Below are 14,844 nucleotides of genomic sequence, written 5' to 3' on the forward strand. Positions count from 1 at the left end.
ATGGTATAACTTCTCAACACGCTCGCCAACAGCAACATAACAAACGAAGAATGCCCAAGATATAGTGAAACTGCTGCCGTTTAATCCGCATCGTCATCAGTGACACCGACGGGAGGCCGCACAGAATCGGGAATGCTGCGGCCGTACCACCATTCGTCCTCTTCTACCAGTCCATCTTCACTGATCAAATCCAGCATGACCTGTTGGTTGCGTTTGATATCCTGTGGACGCTCGACAACCCGACGCTGAAGGATCAAAGCTTCGGCTGTTGTGAGCCAGATCTGTTGCAGTACTGGAAGGTCGCTGAGCAATGCCTGAGCCTGTTGCGAAGTAAGAGGTGACATGGGAGCCCCAGCAGATAAGCTCGTGTTGAAGACAAGATTGGTCTCCCAATCCATATTTCCATCTATTGAGCCAGAACTCCGGACCTTGTTCAATACAGTACCAGACGATCGAGCTTCACTAGTGGATTTTTTGCGTCCGAAAAGACCTCGTTTCGGCTTCGATGCTGGCTGTTCAGTAGATGGCGCCTCTTTCGTGAGAGCATTGAACCATGTGTCAACAGCGCCACGCCTGCTGTTGTAGCCCTTGATTTCCCATAGCCTTTCCACTTGTCGGAGTCCACCAATGCACAAAATTGCAACATGCATATCATCAGACGGTTTCTCCCGAATATAACCACGAAGTGACCGCTCGACTCTACCAACATATGTCGGTGGTCGGAGTCTCCGACAGAACGATGATATTACAAGGGGAAAGACTTCGTGGACTCTTAATAAGGTTTGGTCGTCGTACATGCTCATGATTTCAGCTTCAATAGGGTTCAAAGTATAAGGTTCCCTTCTCAATCCTTTTCCTCCGTTCTCAGCCATACGCTTTAGGTACAATTTCCGGTACGTCTCGAAGAAGTGGAATATGGTAAATAGAAGAGGTATTAGGCGTCGTCGCATGCGCTCGTTCTGGGGTGCAAATGCAAGTCGTTGAGCTTCAGTCTGGCGAAGGAAGATATCTTTTGTGATCCATTCACACATTAGAAAGGCTAGCTTGGCAGCGACGTGTAATCGATGCCATATCCCGCATAAATGTTGGAAGTTGATCTCGCTCGGGTCTGTGATAGGGTATAGGCGGGAGGCGTAGGCGGGAATATGATTTTCGAGATGATATCGAGCGATAGTATTTTCGTTGAAAGTGACGAGAGTATGCCACGATTTGGAGGCAAGTCGGAGGTTCAGGACGTCGGTTAGTGGGAGGGCAGAAATGATTTGAATCTGTAATTCGTTGGGAAGTCCTAGGAAGAGCTGATCGAAGCTAGCACTAATTTCACCGGTCAGCAAAGTGAAAGAATAATCATTATGCCAAAAGAGCATTACCTTTTTTGCGGCGTTTCTACAGACACTCGAGGCGCATGACCAGACGGGACATTCGATTTAGAGTGGAGTATCGAGACCTTGGAGCGAAGGCCGAAAAACCTTGACTTATCACGCTTCTGGTCAAGGGGCCTTGAAGGTTCAACATCGACGGTTTTTGTTTCTCGTAGAGGCAGAATAAATCTCGAGGGCGACGTGGAGGTATCTAGATTATCTCGAATCGGAGGAGGTTGGTGCTGATGTTGATGTGCATTGAGCTGGCTTAGCTTTTCGAAGTAACGCTCAGAAGCAAATTCAGTGATATGTGGCGGATCCATAGCCATCGTCCGCGCTTGATGATGGGCCATGGTGATGGGCGTCGAAGAGAAAACGAGCGACGTTCGACGTTCGACGTTCGACGCTATCGACGAGAGGGCGCAAGGGCCGCGACGTATTAGAAAGGACGGTGTCGCCTTTGCTGAGCGGACCTAAATGGCTACAGACGTCCGTCTCTATTGCGCACTGAATGAGAATATACTCGACATGGCGAGAGGAAGAGCGGTTTGGCGAGACGGAGGGATCGGGAACGCCGAAAACTACGGACCGGAGATCCGGAGGCACAGGTAAATTGAGTTCAAGGGCCAGACGTCAAAGAAAAAGGCTGATGATAAGAAAAACGAAGGGCAAGCAGTCGGTCGATATCGTGAAAGGCGAGGTTGTGGTGTTTCGTGTTGGTTTGGATAGAACGAACTGCGCGGGATAAACGGGAAAGTGGGAAGGGTAATGGTACAAGGAAAGAGCGAGAGAGCGTAGTGATGACTACTTAGCTGGGCTATAGAAGGAAGGGGACTTCCAGGTACAAGGATACTTGGGTACGTACGGTACAAATCCGGGGGAGAATGGAACGACGTGGAGGGGGTGTGAGGTGGAGCATTTTATTTTTCCCCCTCGTAGTAAGAGGTGTGAGTTTAAATTGGTCGCGACTCCACACGGGACGATAATGATTCTCTCTGAACAGAGTAGAGACAGGTGCTATCTTGAATGGGGACGAATAGCAAGAGTGAACCACTACATACCTATGATAGATGCCTACTGGATGAGAATCAAGCTTTCTGGCCAGAAACCTAGTAGTTCGTATTGAGACTGCACTCTTTTCCCATGTCGAGACGATTGTTTAAAAAGAAAGGCTGGATTTGGTGTGAACGTCCCAAATATCTGGATACTTCCCGTTCTGGGTATTACCTGGGTTCCTGCTAAGGTAGGGAAGGTTTAGAAGATTGACTGATAAGATACATCCCATATCGTCAAGTGAGTGCACCGATCGGCTGGGCTAAAATGAAAAGAAAGAGCCTACTAGTAAATACCTAGAATTGAATGGAGGATCTTGTCACCCTACAGAACGAAACGAAGAATTTGGCCAGCCAGACCATCATCTTGAAAAGGTAATTGACTGGCGAGGGGGAACGGACCGACCGTTTAATATAGTGGGGTGTTCTTTTGATTGACGGCTCATCAGTTTAGGTCAATACAGCACATCACAGTGACAATCGGGGACATCTAGCGCACCTCCTGGCCGCCCAAGGTGCCAAAAAAGCAAGCGTTTGGTTCGCCTCAAGCGGCGTTTGGCCGGCCAAACTGTGGAGAGGACACTTCATGGCAGCTGTGGGGGGACATTGGGGCCCCTTTTTAAACATAGCGCGTGGGTGTACTCCAGTCTGGAGAAACCGCGTGAGCGAATCTCCCCGGTGCTTTGGGCTTCCTGGAGAGGAAATCTGGGCAGCAGAGAAGAAAAGCCCCAGGCCCAGATGACGATGGAGCCCGTGGAAAGCTCTCCACTGCCTTGCGCAAATCTCCCCACAACCTAAACAACAGCAGTTTCCATTAGCATTAGCATTCCTCTGACCCTGAATTGCCTGTGGCCCTCAGGTACTTTTAGTGACCAGCTGACGTTGGTGATGTATCTGCCCTCCACTGCAACGCTCCAGAAAAACGCCGGTTCATAGTAGTGTACAGTCATTGCACGGTACGCAGGAGGTGCTTCTACGAGTGCCTACTCTAACTTTTGCGAGCGACGCACAGTGTGAGATTGCTTGACTGATCCCCCATGATCGTCAATGAAATTCCCGACTCGGCCCAATTGGCCGGCCCTACTCTATCTTCCCATCCGTTCCATGGCATGCCATGCAGCTTCTGGGACAAGTGCCTCCTGTGTGGTTCATTGCGGTTCAGATGCGTTGCGTATGGCTTTCCCGTTGATTGTTCCCGAAGCTCTATCAAAACAACGTTACAGCGCCTGTTTTGGCTGTTTTTGAGTTTTAGCTAACAAGCTACTCGCGATCCCATTAAATGACCAGCCGCACGGGAAATAACTTACCTTATTGATACGGTACTTGGCCTAACAGATCCGTTGGGGAGAAGAGATGGCAGCTTAGAAAATAACCCCTGGTAAGATTTTTCTCCTCCTACCATGGATCTCTCTCTTTTTTTCTCCTTTCTTTTTCTTTTTGAGGCTTGGGCTGGAGCGCTCTTGTTTGGTCCTAGGTTTGTCTTGGCTTTGGCTTACCGGTATCTCGATACTAACTAAGGTAGGTTCCTTAAAACTGGCTTTTCTCCGGGTCTTCACCGGATCCGCCACCCGTTGATATCTCGGTCTATTCTTCAGGGATTGCATTTAACCGGCCAAAATATACTGGGTCTTGCAGGCTTCCGCAGACTTTTTCGGAATGGGTTTACCCTGCTGTTTTTTTTTTTTTTTTTTTTTTTTTTTTTTTTTTTTTTTTTTTTTTTTTTTATCCTTCCTGGTCTTCTGTTTATACTCCATATGTAATATTATCTTCATGAACACTCCGTCAAATAACCAAGCAATGAGACAGCCTGGGTCGGAGGGAATTGTATCGCCTCCGTATAGCCTACTCGGTACGTGTCTAAGTGCCGGCCACGGGGGACGGAAGTCCAGTAACTTAACTTTCAGATCGGCGGCCAGAACTTTCAACGAGCTGGATAGTAAGATACATACCATATAACTATCTTGAATACGCTACACGGTGATGACGACAATGATGGGCCAGCTTAGCTAATACATCTACATCTCGAACCTGATATCGAAGTCCTCTTCATTGGTTTTCCCTAGTATGATGCTGAGTTATCTTCAAAGCTCATGCAAATTTCATATTTTGCCAGCGTACCCGAAACAGCCTTCTGCTGGCTTGTCATTGACAACTTCGTGTGAGATACACCAAGAGAGGAGATAGCGTATCGAATATGCCAGGCCCATAGATACGACTCACGAGACCTAGAATGATTTTACGAATTCGTGGAGAACACTACCCCTGTGGACTACAATTACCTCACCTCACCTCTCTTGATCCCCAGATGGCAGAACGAGCAATGGCACCGAAAAGCTTGGACCATGAACATATATCTGCCCCCGGAATTGCGTGGATCCATTTGTATGGAACAGAGTCAAGCCGAGGACCCTCTCTCCGACCGAGAGCTGCATATGTACTTGGCACGGTAGCTTACAAAAGGCCAAGTGAAGTGAGTTCTATGGAAGAGCTCGAGACCGAACGGGCGAGTGCTTTTGCCGTGCGAATCGCGTGGTCTGAGGGGTTCGCTTGATACAGGTGGCTCGAAGCTCTCTTAGCAGCATTCATTGTCCATATACAAGCCTTTATAGTGATGAAAAAGCTTTACTTATCCGACTTGAAATAGAATATCTTCACAATGTTGCAATGTAGTGTATTTGTGTGTCTCGAACAACCTGGTTCAGGGGATGTGTGGTTCATTTCTCCACGTCACGAGAGACTTCTGGTCAAGTCAGTTGAAAGCCGTTGGGCTATTGTCGTGAGTGAGCTTTTAAGTGCCAATACAAATCATACAAACGGCATTTACTATCATATATATCTTATCAGTGATGTTATCAGCACGGTTGATATCACTTACAAGACGTCAAAATCCTAGATTTGAATTTCAGCAATCTCTCGAGTAATGGAGAGTTAGATAATTGTAGTTGTCTGAATACGGTTGTGGATGCGAGGACCAGCTGAACGGACCCGAGACACACAAACCCAGGTATGTTGGGTTTGAGAGGGGGGGGGGGGGGGGGGGGGGTACTATTAGTCGCGGCCTTACTGCGGTGGTTCTGGGCAGAAGGACTGGCCCCATCCGTTACAAGCTCGATATCCAGTGTCTCGTTGACGCCGATCTTGAGAATCAACTTGGGCCTGGTTGGCTAGTGAGTCTGTAGAGAAGCAAGACATTGCTCTGAGCACAGGGGATCAGTAGCCTATGCTGTAGTAAAATGACTCGGAGTAGAGTTATATAGCTAGAGCCTACGGCAGTTCGTGGAATAGATACAGACGTCAATATGGTAGACGAGCCTTGTTTTTTTGGGACAACGCCGCATTGGCATGAGAATCCTGTAACGTTTCCTCTACTGGACCGGCATCTCAGTAAGCTTCTCTTGTAATATGTATAACTTTGGGTTGACTCGGGATTCTGTTTCAGATAAAAAAAAAAGATAAATATTCCAATGCAAGGTACGCAATGTGCACAAACAACTTAGAGCCAAGGGATACCAGCTTGAGATCACCTGTATCATTCACAAAGGCACTTGCTTAGAATATCTGCTAGAGATCAGTAGCACATGTTAATAGAGCTTGATTCTAATAAGACTGTACAGTAGATGCTGTTATATTCATGACTCTAATCACTCTGGTCTCAATTCTGTCTCGCAATTGGCCGATAGGGAATGGCTTTCGTCCCGATATACCGATAAAGTCCAGCCCAGCCTAGCAACCTAGTGCTAATACATAACCTACCTAACCTATAAAGGGACTAAGTCAAAACAAGACCAGGGAGGCCTACCTATGTAGAAGGGAGCAGCCCGGGGAGTCAGCACTGCCTCAGTCAGTACACATTAACGTACTAACCTACAGACTAGATCACTCGATGGCCTGTTGTAGACGGTATCTTGAGTTGGGAGTCGAAGACACAAGACTGACTTTGGATAAGGCTGGGTAAAAGGCAATATGTATTTTTTATCTTTTACTTGTCTTTTGCTGCCCCAGCTCTGAGACGCTAGAGACCACTCCCAGGGTCAAGGTGATGCATCGAAGGAACTCTCTGCTTCCTTGGCTAGCACCCTAACTGGTAAGGTTACTGATGAGTTTAAGGTGCGGTACCTATCTTTGGGTACTATGTAAAGCAAGTACCTACGGAGTATGTGCCCAGGGGATGGATACGCTTCTCTGCGTGTTCTATCTTGCTTCCATTTCCAATAAACAGGTCTTATTGAGCACTTCACTGAAATGATTGGATCGTCTATTCTTGTCACTGAAACAGCTTCCCTTTCCGTGCAATCCGCCGCCATTACAGTACAGTATTGTACTACGGATATGGGCATACTAGATACGACTATCATTACCTACCTTAACCTACTAACTTACCTACCCAAATGTTGAATGGAGGTAGGTAGACGCGTCCACAGCATTTCCCCAATTCCATTCCGTCCCATCCCGCGTTCAGTCCACTTCTTTCCCCTCAAACTTCTCCCCTCTAATAATGTAATAAACGCTCAAAAAAATAAAGGCTGACAACCATGTCATGTCATGTTCCATCTCATCTCGTGTTCAACCCAACCTAACCAATGTTCCGTCTTCTGTCAATGTCCTGAAACTGGCAACTCCCCCGCCACTACCTACCGCCACCGCCGTCTCCTCCCTTCTGACTCGTCGCCTACCCTCATCAGAGACGTTTAGAGTCAACTCATTTTGACATACCTTAGCTAGAACCCGACACTGTTCCGGCTGCATTGCGGAATGTGTCCGGTGCTCCTTCCCGTACCTCACTAAACCAATATACTATTCACCGAAATAACCTCGTCTCGGTCCGAGAAAGGGCGGGACCCTCGAAAAACGCAAAGGCCCAAGTCGCCGAGAAGACAGCAATAACCCAGCCGTTGCACAGAGAGAGGGAGGGAGAGAGGCAGCGCACACAGCGAGCCTACAGCCTACCTAGAACGAAGTCGAAACAAAGCCATCGGGCTAGGATCAAAAGTGCCTCCCAGATTTCGACCCCGTCTCCGCCTTCTCAATCCCCATCCCAATCCCAATCCCAATCCCAATCCACGTTTCCATCTCCATCTCAATACTCTTCAGCAGCGTTCATCCAGGAGTTTAATATCGTTTTCTTCTTTGTTACCTTCTTGCTTCCCCCGGAACGAGCAAGTAGCCCTAAGCCATGACGACTGACCCGTTTTCGGGCTCTTCTCGGCCTGGAACCCCATCTGCATCTGCCGTTGTCGGTGAAGCCCCTATCGTCCCTTCTGTGGAGGCTCAGCACCTAGCCCGCTTCGAGTTCAGCGATGCTGGTACAAAGGTTCTGATGGTGGAGTGGTATCCCGATGCCGTTCCGGGCCCCGCTGCATCTGCCAATTCTCCTGCCGACACCCCCGGTGAACAATCCGCTCCGGCTGCCGATCGCATCTCCGCAACGGAGCCGGCTTCGGCCTCTCCTCCGGTGGACAGCATCAACAGAGCATGCTGGCAAGTGTCGTGGCCCGGGAAATCTACTAACCTCCCTGCTGCTGATCTTGAGTCAGACTCTGGTGCAGGCACTGCTCCTGCGGCTTCATCTCGCCAACGGCGTCGCCGTGTGTTCTTCCTGCTCCCCGCTGATGCCACGGTCCCCCCGACCATCACTATCACGCCGCCTGGCTCACCTAGTCTGACCCTCAAACCACTTCCGGCCATCTTCCCACCAGGCCTTGCCGCTGATCCAGGCAACCGGGGAGTCCTGCACACACTATGGGCTCGCCAACGCCTGGCAGCCATAGATCGGGAGGTAGCCGACGAGCTTCGCAATAATGCTGAGGGAGTAGGTGTTGAGATGGCCCTCGCCGAGAGGCAATGGATTCTCGACACATTCATCAACACGCCGCAGCTTCCCAGTGATTCCATCCCTCTTCCTGTAGCCACTCGTTCACCTACGGGTCGCTTGGGGGACAAGCTCAAAGGTCTCAAGCTGGCCACATCACCTGCTGATCTAACACCGAGCACGACAGGTATTCGAGATCCATCGCTCCCAGTCCCTGTGTACAAGCTGACTTCTCTCAAAAGCGAACACCTTTATGAGTCCCATTAGCCAATCTCATCCGTTTCAACCCAGAGGGCGTGATATCGCTGTGTCGTCCCATGAGGCCATGGCCAGCAACGCATCTAAAGGTCCCATATCGCTGAATGCTGCACTACATGGCGACGTGACAACAGCTGCCTCGGCCCCTGTGAGACCTTTACGGCGAGATGACGACGACGATCTGTTTGCTCTGCCCATGAGCCCACGTAGCCCAGATATGAAGAAGAGTCCTTTCAGCGCGCTATGACAGGAAGACGCTAGCTTTGTCTTTTTTTATTAATCATGGCGCCATTGAAGAGGATTAGCAGGTTTGTGCGACTTTCAAAGTCAGTAACATAGATACCCATATTGGATAAACGAGCGTTGGTGATAGTGAGCAGTATTCAATGGCATATCCGTTCCAGCTATATCGCATGTAACAGTTTGTCGTGTTACAAAATCGATGTCTAACCTCAAAGGGGACGAATCTGGGGTAATCGTCTACAAAGCTGAAGCAAATGTCCAGCATATATATGATTGTCGTCGTGATTCGTGAGTGTCGGTGATCTACACCAGTTAAGACCGGAGACCTGAAATTTCATAAATACAGTGTTATGCATCAAACGCCCACGCCATGTAAACACCTAGAACTCTTCATCTCCATCCACCGACGCGTCCCTCGTCCCATCTCTCTTTCCTCTCTTGTCTCAAATAGTACTGGACTTTAGCCTCTCTATATTTACGCACCCAATCAGTAACCTCCCTCTCCGTCGCCGATACTCCTTCTCCCTCTCCGTCGAGGAAACTCTCCTCCATAGCCTCGCACACCGATGCCTGCTCCTGGACGCCCTGTCCCAACTGCTGGTATAACGCTGCTGGTGAGAAGGGCGCCAGCGCGTGATCCATGTCAGACTGTTTCTGGCGCCATTGCCGCTCGAGTGTGTGTGTTGAGAGAAGTCGTGCCTGTGTCGATGCGCGCTGATGGGATAGCCGAGCTTCCATGTCCGTGAGTTGGCCAGCTAGGTCGATGTTTTCGTTGAGGGCGGCGGATAGAGCTTGATGCGATACAAGCAGGGAAGGGTGGATGGATTCAGGCGAGTGCGTTAATGCGTTGAGGAGAGTTGGGTTACCAAGCAGCTCAGCCAGGTCTTGTTTTCTTACCACAGAATTCAGAAAGTGCACTCTTGCGGTCGGGGTATCACATACGACTTGTCCTGTAGAATCTGAGGGAGCCATTGCTCGCCTGGGTCGGGAATTGATGCTGGCGCGTTAGTTACAGTGTTGGAAGGTATGCGGCCTTCGGATGGTGGAGGTACGCCTGATGAGGTCGGCGTCGCAATGCGACTTGTTTCATGGCTGCCAGGCTTGGGGGGGAGAACAGGAGGAGTCGCGCCCTGCATATCAGCTGCGAAGCTTGCCATTGCAGTTGTCACTCCGCTGCGCTCTTTGCTATTGGGAAGTACCGTAGTAAGGAGTAGATGCGATGGTTACCTTAAGTAGGTAAGATATGTAAACTTTCATTCACGTGGAGTTGAATTTGGAAGATGCAGGTCTGAAGTGGGGGAGCTTCTGACAGATTGTGTCATAGGCCTAGCCCACCTCCCATAACGTTTCGGGAATTATCAATCTTGGAATAATCAGAACACTACGGAGTAAAGAAAATGGAATGCTGCAAGCCAAATACGTCGTCTAATCATCTGAGTTTCCTGTTCTCATTACCTTGATTAACTTATTGAGATCCAGAACGTTTCTTCATTGACTCAATTCCTATTATGTAGTGATTCCGACCAACACCCCTAATATTTTACAATTCATGCCCGTCTTCACCAACTGAGAATTGACAGATCCTTGCGTACTTGCTGGAGTCGACGCTCAGGTAACGAAATAACAACTCGACAATCAGTCAACAGATGCGAGGGATGGCAGAATGGAAGGAAACCTTTTATGGCCTGACAGACCACAGATCCCGGGACCAACCCATCTCTCGCAGCTTCTTGCTGCCAGTGCTCGCCGTTCTCTTTTCACCAGTGCTGATGGCCAATGCCTTGCTGCTGGCAGCAAAGACCTCCACCAGCTCCTTCATTCTTCCAGCTTCTAAGAATGCAACCGACAGATCCGAATCGCGCTCTGCAATGATGGAAGCAAGCTCCATACACTCCAAGAGGTTGTCTCGAGACAAGCCAGTTCCAGCAAAGTGCAGCGTGCCAACATATGCTAGAACTGTTTCGGGGAGATAAGCTTGACGGAGATCTCGTAGTTCTTGATCGCCTTCTAATTTGTGTGTCAGCACTGAGATATGGCCTGATGATAGGGGCTCACTTACCCTCAATGCCCACCAGGAGCCAGTTCTTGAGAAGAGGCTGCATGTTTTCTTTTGTGTTCTTGACTTCGTCACCAATAGCGTTCCAGAACTCCCGGCTTCTCTTTTGGTCCCTGTCTCTCGTTAATATCATGCTCCAGCGTTTTCTATTTCGGTCGGCGTACTCATTTTTAAGCTCGGCTAGCGACGCGACCGTCTCCAAGCTATCCAGGGCTCGCACTAGATTCTCCAATTCACGGAAATTTCGGGCATCTGAAAGTGCTTGTTGTGGTGTCACGTCCCGAATACCTCTCCGATCAAGTTGCCTCGCCCAAAACTCGGGAATGTCTTCGTATAACTCCATCTCGTCGGCATTTTCTTCCGTAGCTGCATGAAGGACCTCTGAGAATGGAACTCGCTTCATCAGCTGACGAGCAGCGCTGAGGTGCATATTGCCTACGGCGTTGTCAGTTTTCGAACATTACTTATAGCAAAACAACTCACGCAAAAAGAATTTGTAGATCTTGGTCCCCATAGACAACACGTTGGGCCATGTCTCTTGCACTAGTACCAGCCACTCTAGTGATCGGATGAGGTTCTCATGTGCCTGATCAACGAATCTTTCATCATCGCCAAAGAAATCGGGTCTCACAGGGCGACCGCTGCGTGAAGTAGGTGGGCCAGGCTCAATGATGCTAAATCCTTCCTTGGCAGGACATCCATGCTGCGCCGGACCCAAATTATCGAACAAAAGCCATGCCTGAGTCTTGACAAACTCCAGCACGTCGATACCAGCTTTCCTAATAAGTCTCAACTGTAGTAAACGTCGGCTCGCCTCATTTTCGGGAATGAGGTTGTAGCTAAGCACCTCATATGACCGTGGGGGTTCCAAAATCGAACAGTAAAGAGGTATTAATTCATGAAACTCAGCAAGGCGAAGATAATTCGCGTACCCGGCAATGAGGTTCTGTTGGGAACGTCTCGTTTCAGGAGGAGAAAAGGCAGGGGCTAGAGAATCGCCCTTCAAGTTCAGCTTATCCAAGAGGTTGATGAGGACGTAGATATGTGCGACGATCCGCAGACCATAGTGCTGCGTAGACTGAAAGAACCTCTCCTTGTTTACCTCAAGCTTACTAGGCTCTGATCTGTACAGTGCTGACTCGTTGTGATTTGCGTCAGAAGAAATGATCAAGCCCTGCTGATAAAGATATTGACCAATTTCCTTGGAAATTAATGATGCCTGCAACGCTTTATTGGGTTCGTTCGCTTCGTCTTTGATCTGGGGGTTGGCTTCAAGAGCTCGAATTAGACGCATGTCAACTGTACTTGGCTCCCCGTGAAATTGAATAGCGTCAAATGAAGGAAAGGATTGTGTGAGGTTTGAAGCAACGTCGACTGGGCATTGTCCAAGTATGTAGTTGTCAAGCTGTGTGCGTAGCAATGCATTGTAGTTCGCGAAAAGAAAATCATCCCAGTTCAGGGCAACTTTCTCGACGCTCGGGATGTCTCCTGATAGGACACCATATACCGCACGCTCATAGTCATCACAGCCACCAGATCGAGACAAGCTGAAGCACATTCGTCGCCAGAGAGCGAGTGATGCTGGTTTAGTATCGGTCACTTCCTGGCTGTCATCGGCTGAAAGAAGTATCGCAGAGGTCGAGATAGCCCGCCACATTTCGGTTCGTTCTTGGCACCATTCACGGATAGTGTCCAAGCTTGATCCTCGGCGAAGATGTTCCCAGCAACCTAACCAAATGGCACGCTCAAAATACTCATCTTGCGGTTCAAGTTTTCGCCCCTGGCGAGTCGCAGCGTCTGGGTCCAGCTGTGTCACCAGAGGTGAGCCATCTGAGGTGTGAAATGAGGTCGCGATAGCTGGTGACTGGCGATCCAGTAGATGGGGCCAGGCTGTTACGCTCTTCCTAAGCTTGATTGAAGAGCGAGTGTGAAGCCAGCCGTGAGCGATGATATCTCCACGGTCGGCATTTTGCTGGAGTTCATGCGCAAGCTCGTTGATATCCGGTCCCGAAGAAGCATTGCTCTGGAGCCATTGTATGACTGCTTGTCGTTCGCGCGCCGAGGAATCACTAGCAAGGAAACTCTTAAACAAGCTTCCTGAACCCACGGAGCTCTGTTCGGCTCTGGAAGCGCTCTGCCCGTCATCAGAACTAGCATATCTCAGTGGAAGAAGCCTGCGCAATAGATCCCATGTCTGCGCTTCCCTCTCGAGACGTTTGACAAGCTCTGCTGAGGCAGGGTTGCTATTAGCAACATCATCGTCTACATCCATGTCGACATCGTCTTGACCGTTGCGCATCATACGCGGTCGAACCTGTGCTAGGCGTCGAAGGGCATTCTCGTAGTATTTTCTAGGTAGGCCTAGTATTCGTTCTCGTCGTTCTTCGTTTGAGAGAGGAGGGGAGAGACAGTCGTCGAGCGCGTTGGCGAACTCTTCGACCTCGGGCCCGGCTTCATAAGATAGAAATTTCTCTGCCTCGACAGGTGCCATTTCAGTGACTCAGGTTGGTCTGTCTTGGGGATTGTCAAGTCGAGTGTATGGTTTGGTACACAGCGCGAAGAAGCAACAACCCTTTTCGGCAGGTTTCGGCCGGCAGGTCAAACGTAAAGATCGATTAAAACCATAGGCATGCCCAAGATTGGAACGGGTATCTTGTCGCGTGTATCGCTTTTGTGAGTGTCAGGGAAGGATTATGCTAGTGAAGTTTGCCGAGGATGCTTGTGTAGGTAAGTAGGTTTGATACAAGTACTCAGAGGTAGAGAATCAAAGAATTGTTTTGGTTGCTACTGCACTGGCGCGTGGGTTGGAGCTCTAGGCGGTACGTACTTTCCTTTCGTTAGTGCTTCTCATTGGATAGTGAAATCATGACTGTGTACTCCGTACCTCCGTAATAAACCTGCCTTTTGAGCAAGCTCGGACTTTTGCGCTAAAAGAAAACAGCCGCGATTGCACGCGCGCGTATTGTACAGTGTATTTTAGAGGATTGGTCGTACTCAGCACTGTTCTGGTTCAAGTACGTCTCCACTAAACAGCAAATTTAATTTTCTTTTCTTCTTCTCTATCATAATGTCATCGGCATTCGTATTAGAGTCTCGGAACAGGCCTTCAATGCTTGTTCAGGTCCATGAGGCCTCTTGCGTGCTCAACGATCGCCTAGAAGAGATTCGGCGCTCATCATTCAAGTTGCCAGCGTTTCCCAAACCGGCGGACACCCCAAGGACGAGCGTTACATATCATTTAGTTTCCTCCCGGAGTTGCTTCATCTTGAGCTTGAGAAGATTGGGCTTCGGGCAGCTCACAGTAGACGCATCTTCGCCGTAGCGTTCGTAAAATGCTTCACAGCATTCGTAAAGCCGCTTGATTGCAGTTTGGCACTTGGCCTCGTTGTAGCCATTGCTGGTAAGACAGTCTTGTTGTACTTGGGTCAGTATTTCGTCTTCATCTTGTATTCTCGTGTCTTAGGGGGAATACTTTGAATTGCACACTGCACATGTGTCAGATCACATCGGTCACTCTAATATCATTGGCTTTGGAACTTACTGCACGTGCGTGACAAGCAGGCTTAGCCTTAACATCATCATCTTTCGGGGCCTGTGGTTATCCATTAGCTTCTCCCGAGCGTTTACTCTGTCGTGTATCGCGAGACAAACCATGGTCGGGTATAATAACTTGCAGCGTGGTGGTCTTGCGTATTAAAATATGACTAAGTAGATATTAAACAGATATATTAACTGTGATAATATAAATGTTTACGCAGATGTCTTGACTTGTGTGTGATAATGATAAATAGACATTATGTGATACCGAATCACAGCTCGTAAGGCAAATGAAGGTATTCAGAAGGGTCATACGGGTCAATTCTGAGAGTGGGCCTTGGTGTTGTGGGATAAACACCAAGGCCCGGACTAACTATACCCCGCTAACCGGGAGGGCTGTGATTATCACGTATCAAAAAGACTTATATTATTATAAGTTAAAGAATAAATATAATTTTTAGATTTAAAGTATTAATATACTTATAAACTATATCTTTATTAACTTATAAGTTAAGTATTAATAAGTAA

At 48.8% G+C, this 14,844-nt stretch overlaps 4 protein-coding genes across 4 annotated transcripts; 1 reads left to right on the forward strand and 3 right to left on the reverse strand.

Moving 5' to 3' along the window:
- Window positions 1–80: 80 nt before the first annotated feature.
- J7337_000570 (uncharacterized protein) lies at window positions 81–1,714 on the reverse strand (the record flags this gene model as incomplete). Its single annotated transcript, XM_044818319.1, has 2 exons — window positions 81–1,314; window positions 1,371–1,714. The coding sequence occupies 2 exons, from the start codon at window positions 1,712–1,714 to the stop codon at window positions 81–83; spliced, it is 1,578 nt and encodes a 525-aa protein (XP_044686021.1).
- Window positions 1,715–7,586: 5,872 nt separating this feature from the next.
- Window positions 7,587–8,727, forward strand: J7337_000571 (uncharacterized protein; the record flags this gene model as incomplete). Its single annotated transcript, XM_044818320.1, has 2 exons — window positions 7,587–8,440; window positions 8,514–8,727. 2 exons carry the CDS (start codon window positions 7,587–7,589, stop codon window positions 8,725–8,727), a joined length of 1,068 nt encoding a protein of 355 aa, XP_044686022.1.
- Window positions 8,728–9,113: 386 nt separating this feature from the next.
- Window positions 9,114–9,880, reverse strand: J7337_000572 (uncharacterized protein; the record flags this gene model as incomplete). The annotated part of the gene is made up of 2 exons (XM_044818321.1): window positions 9,114–9,615; window positions 9,666–9,880. The coding sequence occupies 2 exons, from the start codon at window positions 9,878–9,880 to the stop codon at window positions 9,114–9,116; spliced, it is 717 nt and encodes a 238-aa protein (XP_044686023.1).
- Window positions 9,881–10,401: 521 nt separating this feature from the next.
- On the reverse strand, window positions 10,402–13,270 carry J7337_000573 (uncharacterized protein; the record flags this gene model as incomplete). The annotated part of the gene is made up of 3 exons (XM_044818322.1): window positions 10,402–10,730; window positions 10,783–11,214; window positions 11,263–13,270. The coding sequence occupies 3 exons, from the start codon at window positions 13,268–13,270 to the stop codon at window positions 10,402–10,404; spliced, it is 2,769 nt and encodes a 922-aa protein (XP_044686024.1).
- Window positions 13,271–14,844: the final 1,574 nt, after the last annotated feature.

Source organism: Fusarium musae, chromosome 1 (genome assembly GCF_019915245.1).
Source record: "Fusarium musae strain F31 chromosome 1, whole genome shotgun sequence".
Lineage (NCBI taxonomy): Eukaryota > Fungi > Ascomycota > Sordariomycetes > Hypocreales > Nectriaceae > Fusarium > Fusarium musae.